Source organism: Physeter macrocephalus, chromosome 6, assembly GCF_002837175.3.
Source record: "Physeter macrocephalus isolate SW-GA chromosome 6, ASM283717v5, whole genome shotgun sequence".
NCBI classification, from domain to species: domain Eukaryota; kingdom Metazoa; phylum Chordata; class Mammalia; order Artiodactyla; family Physeteridae; genus Physeter; species Physeter macrocephalus.
The window spans coordinates 37,659,474-37,666,333 of NC_041219.1; the positions used below are offsets into that span (position 1 = coordinate 37,659,474).

Below are 6,860 nucleotides of genomic sequence, written 5' to 3' on the forward strand. Positions count from 1 at the left end.
GCGTGTGTGTGTGTGTGTGTGTGTGTGTGTGTGTGTGTTACGCAGGCCTCTCACTGTTGTGGCCTCTCCCATTGCGGGGCACAGGCTCCGCAGTCACGTCTCACGGGCCCAGCCGCTCCGCGGCATGTGGAATTTTCCCAGACCGGGGCACGAACCCGTGTCCCCTGCATCAGCAGGCGGACTCTCAACCACTGTGCCACCAGGGAAGCCCATGACAGTAGTCTTTAACTGAAGCTATACATCTGTTTTGCCACATAAAATATTATTGCTGTTACTAATACAAGTAAGTGTACAATCTCTTATCTGAAACCCTTCGGGCCAGGTGTGTTTTGGTTTTTTTTTTTTTTTTGCGTTACACGGGCCTCTCACTGTTGTGGCCTCTCCCGTTGCGGAGGACAGGCTCCGGACGCGCAGGCTCAGCGGCCAATGGCTCACTGGCCCAGCCACTCCGCGGCATGTGGGATCTTCCCGGACCGGGGCACGAACCCGCGTCCCCTGCATCGGCAGGCGGACTCTCAACCACTGCACCACCAGGGAAGCCCATGGGATTCAGAATTTTTTGACTTTAGAAACATAATATAATGTATATACCTTATATAATGTTATTATATCTATAACCTCCAATAAGGTCTGGGGAAGCCCCCCATAATCAAGCATATTAATATTTATTCAGTGAAATATATGAATATTCACTCTAAGTGATACGAATAAAGATTATAGACTCATCTTGGTTCAGGTCAGGTTTTGGTACCAAATGAGTCTGAACCAATCAAACAAATCAATTTTCAGGTTTCATAGCAATTTGGATTTCATAATTGAGGATGAAGGATGGACTTGAACTGCTCTTACTAAATACTTATATATGTATGATTTTGTGGCTGAACAATAATAAAAACGACATTTATGTGCGAGACCTACTATGGTGCAGACTTTAATCCTGTAGTATATAAACACTTGTTTCTAATCCTCATAACATAACTTGCAAGGTATGGATTACTGTGACCATTTTACAGACGAGGAAAGTAAGGCACAGAGAGGTAAATAACTTTAACAACAATAGCTGGTAAGTGTCAAAGCTGAGGCTTGGAACCAGTTCTCTCTGATTCTATATTAATGGTGTTGGCAGCAATGTGCCCAGATAAAATATTATGTTTCCCAGTCTCCTTAGCAGAGAGAGCCAATGGGAGATGTAAGCACGAGGTGTAGGAGGATCGGGATGCTTTATAAAGTCCTTTATCTTTCTCCTTCTTCCCCACTTCCTCCTTGCTGCTGGGAATGTGGCTGTGATGGCTGGTGCTTCAATGGTTACCATGAGTCTATGAGTGGCATGCATTCTCTTGTTTGCTGCAAGCCCTATTTCCCTTCTGTATCCCAATACCAAAGCCACGTATAGTTGCCATTTATCATCCCACATGTAATATTTATTTTCTTGTAGAAAAGAGGAAATGGAAATTTTTATCTAACTCATGTCTTTAAAGTCTTTTTCTTATAACCAGTCTGCATAGCCCATCTATGTTAGCTCTCTGACCTCTATAGGTATTTGAGTTTTCAATTCCTCCATGATACCAGGCTTCTCTCTTTATGCCAACAAGACTATTAGATGTTCTCAAGATACACTATAGTAAAGTACAAAGAACATCATTAGATTTTAGGTTCAGAAAAGCTTGAGTTCAAATCCTAGCTCTATGGTTTACTCACTGTGTGACCATAGGTAAGTCATTCATTGTCCTCAAGCCTCAATTTCCTCACCTGTAATAAGAGTTAATAGATATCCACCTAACTCAGATGATTGTTATAAGGATAAGATGAGAAAACCTACATAAGGGGTGGCTCTGACAAAGTGTCTTTACAGACTAATCAACATTCGTCCCTTTTCCTCTTGGAATGATCTACATGGAGACAAACAACATTTGCACTTACTTGAATTTTGTCACACCAGCCAGCAAAATATCTGAATGTTTGCACAGACATTCCAATGTGAGTCTTCAGAGCCAAGGTGTAGACAGCCCCTGAATCGAGGGCTTCGATGGTTGCCAGCTCTTCTTGGTTCTCTTCCAGTAGGTCTGCTAGTCTGTGTGCATAAAGAAATTCATTCAACGAATGTTGGGTCTCTACTGCATTTAATGCATCATCCTAAGGGCTGAGAACTCAGAGGTGAACACAAATGAGCCAGGTCTCTGTCCTCATGGAGAACATGGTCTAGTAGGGAAGACAGACATTCAACAAAGCATTTCATTAATAATTTGTTTTGAGAGTTATAATGAAGAAGCAGAGGGTGTTGGAAGTCTGTATCATTTGCATCACAGATGTATAAGAAGTAAAACAGTGATTGAGCCACAGTAATCCAAGGAGATCAAAGATAGAAAACAGTGGGAATGTGGATAGTTCATGAATATACTGGGAGATGCTAGGCGGCAAACCACACTCCCAGAGAACCCAGGGACACTTGAGGATTTCTGGTTGGTACAGAAATATTTCCAACACTAGCTGAAAAGGACAAAGACAGAAAAACATGGAATGAATTATAAACACTGCAACAGGTTCCTGTTTGGTGTCTAGTTTCTTTGGGAAGATAAGTACAGGGCTGTCTCATGACTATGAAATAGGCAAAGTTCAGCTTTTGTGTTCACCTCCTCCATTTGTTTTCCTTCCTTCCTTTAGTGGTTCTGAGATGTTCCTTTTGGACCATTCCAAAGTCAGGCTTGAAGTCCTCCTCCCTAATGTTTCTTTCAGATCCTGCTCCAAGAAATCTTTGGACAAAGTCAGCTATTTGGCTTTTAGTAAGTAGAAAACGGAATTTATGATCGAATCTAATTACTCTTGGCATACTCAGCTACCGATGTATAATACCCTTTCCAGGCCTTAGTGTTTTTCCTCCTTGCTCCGACTGCCTACACATTAAGTAGATTTAAAATTTCCCTTTGAGGGCTTCCCTGGTGGCGCAGTGGTTGAGAGTCCGCCTGCCGATGCAGGGGACACGGGTTCGTGTCCCGGTCCGGGAGGATCCCACGTGCCGCGGAGCGGCTGGGCCCGTGAGCCATGGCCGCTGGGCCTGCGCGTCCAGAGCCTGTGCTCTGCAACGGGAGAGGCCACAACAGTGAGAGGCCCGTGTACCGCAGTACAGAAAAAAAAAAAAAAATTCCCTTTGGCAACAACAGGGTGCTGGATGTTCTCCATGTGCTGCTCGTTATCCAGTCTCCACTCTGCTCTGTGACCCCTGGAGGATGACCTTTATAGACTACATCACAGGCTCCCGGGCTCTCTCACTGGGCATGGCTAATGAGGGGCCAGTGGGAGGCACCCCCAGGAGATTGGCAAACTGGAGGATAAAATGGTCTGGGATTTGACTCCTCTGGTTGCCTCAGTGATGGGCTGTAGATCAGCAGATGCTGCGTCCCTCTACCAAAACCCGCGGTAGTGTGGTCTTCTCCTACAGCTATAGCTCTTACCTGATTCTAGTAACAGCTCCTTCGTCTGTCCCTTCAGGCCTTGAAGTAGGAGCACCTTCCCCCTGTCCTACCCCTGCCTGGGCGCTTCATTATCCTTTGATGGATTCCCTTGACCTTGCTCACATCTTTACAAATACATAGGCCTTTACTAAACTTCTTCTGGTACAGGGGCACTGACTGAAACAAGCAACAGTACAAAAACCAGGAACTCATATACATGGGATTTTATAGGATGCAAGGAACAAAAGACATGCTATATAACAGGGGCATGCTAGAATGTTTTGAAGAAATTTTTAAAACCTTGGCAATGTTAGTCAGTATCCAAAGGCCACAGGCTGTGTTCTTAAAAATCATACCTGTACATCAATATTCCTCTTTCTCGTGCATTCATTCTTCCCCATTCTCCATTTTCAAAAGCATCTTTGGCTGCTGCTACTGCTTTATCAACATCCACCAAAGAGGCATAGGATACTTTGCATATCGTCTATTTCAAGGTAGGAAAGAATAGGTTCTAGGTTATTTATATATGGAGATATGCAATTATGTTTCTTGGGATTAATTATTATACTACAAAATTCAAAGAATTTTTATGATGGAAAATCAATACTTCCAGTAATATAGTAAAGAAAAAGAAACAATTTTAACATGAAAATCATGAGCCTAAAATTTAGTACTTCTCATGTCACACTACACTATGAGAAGACACATTTAGGAAACTGTATTTCTTCTCTTGCCTTGGGGAAGCTGAATTTCTCACCACGAGCTTGCAAAGTCTGAGATTTTTTTTTCACACATATAGCTTTATGTGGAATTGTGCTTTGGATGTGTATAGGTATAGTGATCCATCTAAATTCATCATAAATATTCATTCTTTAAAGTTGGTTACTGTAGTTAACAGCAGCCAGTACCAGAACTGAATAGTTGAAAGAAATGCATGAAGTACATTTATATTAAGTGCTCAGAGGCAGAGTAATAGAATAAGTAACTTTTTAAGACTGTCTTATAACAGTGTATAAATGAAAAAAATCCATGATCAGTGGTCACTACACACACTAAGAAATTACTCACAGATCCATCTGTTGGGTTGATGGTGTCATAAGTCTTTCCATCATCGGCATCTGTGAACTGTCCATTTATGAAACACTGATGTGGCATTTTTACTGTCATTTCATTGACCTCCTTTGAAACCTAAGAGAGAGAATTATATTAATAGATTCAATGGATTTCTGTGCATATGCATTTGATACCAAACAGCAATAAAAAAGCTCATTCACTAACGCAGAGGGAGACGTTAAGTCAATGGGATTCTAGTGCTTACTGTCCAGAAGAGACAAGCATATGTAATATTTAGGCCTCATGATGCTTAGATTGGCCATTGAGACAGGAGGTCAGCTTCTGTGATGACCGAAGTACTCTAGGGGGAGCTTTATAAAGATCTGTTTTCTTCCTCACAGAGATGAACTATGACTCAGAAGACCTCAAGATAATGGAAACACCACCATCTAGTGGCAACATCTGTGGAGTGCACCAACTGCTGTCATTCAAAGATTTGAAATTGCCTGTCAATAGGTTTCCTTTTACACTGGTGCCATTTTAAGTTTTCTTTCCAGTGTTCTTCCCCATTTTCACTTTCCCTCTCTTACATATGTGTTGCTTAAATTGTACTCTCTATTATTAGCTGGCAAGTGAATTTAGATTAGTCCATTAACCTCTATAAATCTCAGTTTTTTCAACAATAAAATGGGGATAATATACCTGCTTCATACAGTTATTAAGAGACATAATTAAAATTATATATGTGAAAGAGCATTATTGGCATAAAATCCCACATCAATGAGGGCATTAAAAAGGAAATTTGATGATTTCAGAAATTATTTTACATAGAGAAATTGATGATGCCTAGAAAAGAAACAAAAAATAGCAAGAGGGTAGCTTGCTGCTCATCATCAGTAAATATTAGAGAAATACAAATCAAAACTACAATCAGGTACCACCTCACACAGGTCAGAATGGCCATCATTAAACAGTCTACAAATAACAAATGCTGGAGAGGATGCGGAGAAAAGGGAACCCTCCTACACTGTTGGTGGGAATTAAATTGGTGCAGTCACTATGGAAAACAGTATGCAGGTTCCTTAAAAAACAAAAATAGAGTTGCCATATGATCCAGCAATCCCACTCCTAGGCATATATCCAGACAAAACTCTAAATTTGAGAAGATACATGCACCCCAATGTTCATAGCAGCACTATTTACATAGCCAAGATATGGAAACAACCTAAATGTCCATCAACAGATGAATGGATAAAGAAGATGTGGCATATATATATACATATACATATAAACAATGGAATGCTACTCAGCCATAAAAAAGCAATGTGCAATAACTGAAATTTTAAAAGTCACTGGAGAGGTTCAACAGTAGATTCAAGCAGGCAGAAGAAAGAATTAGCAAACCAGACAATGGGTCAATAGAGATACCCGGTCTGCAAATAGGAAGGAAAAAGAATTTAAAAAATGAATAGAGGGGGGCTTCCCTGGTGGCGCAGTGGTTGCGCGTCCGCCTGCCGATGCAGGGGAGCCGGGTTCGCGCCCCGGTCTGGGAGGATCCCGCGTGCCGCGGAGCGGCTGGGCCCGTGGGCCGTGGCCGCTGAGCCTGCGCGTCCGGAGCCTGCGCGTCCGGAGCCTGTGCTCCGCAACGGGAGAGGCCACGGCAGGGGGAGGCCCGCATACCACACACACACAAAAAAAATGAATAGAGGGACTTCCCTGGTGGTCCAGTGGGTAAGATGCTGCGCTCCCAATGCAGTGGCCCCGGGTTCAATCCCTGGTTGGGGAACTAGATCCCACATGCATGCTGCAACTAAGAGTTCGCATGCCACAACTAAGAGTCTGCATGCCACAACTAAAGATCCCACGTGCCGCAACGAAGACCCGGCGCAGCCAAAATAAATTTTAAAAATAAATAAATAAATATTTTTAAAAAATGAATAGAGCCTTAGAAGCCTACAGAACACCATCAAATGTACCAACACATGCATAATGAGAGTCGCAGGAATGAGTGGAGAAGGGGAGAGGGGCAGAAAGAATATTTGAAGAAATAATGGCTGAAAATGTCCCAAATTTGATGAAAAACATTAATCTGCACGTCCAAGAAGTTCAATAAACTCCAAGTAGAAAAATCTCAGAGATCCATCTTAAAAACATCATATAAAAATGGTCAAGAGCCAAAGACAAAGAGGGAATCTTGAAAGCAGCAAGGGAGGAGCAACTCATCACATAAAAGGGATCCTCAAGGGCTTCCCTGGTGGCACAGTGGTTGAGAGTCTGCCTGCCGATGCAGGGGACACGGGTTCGTGCCCCGGTCCGGGAAGATCCCACATGCTGCGGAGCGGCTGGGCCCGTGAGCCA

The 6,860-nt window shown here is 42.7% G+C and overlaps 1 protein-coding gene across 1 annotated transcript in view; it reads right to left on the reverse strand.

Annotated features, from left to right (window-relative positions):
- ALDH1L2 (aldehyde dehydrogenase 1 family member L2) overlaps positions 1–6,860 on the reverse strand; it is a 60,105-nt gene that overhangs the window by 26,355 nt on the left and 26,890 nt on the right. Inside the window, exons 10-12 of the mRNA XM_028490594.2 lie at positions 4,518–4,637; positions 3,806–3,933; positions 1,921–2,071 (exon numbers count right to left, since the gene is read on the reverse strand). Of these exons, the coding sequence (XP_028346395.1) occupies positions 1,921–2,071; positions 3,806–3,933; positions 4,518–4,637 (399 nt within the window). The remainder of the gene's footprint in view (positions 1–1,920; positions 2,072–3,805; positions 3,934–4,517; positions 4,638–6,860) is intronic.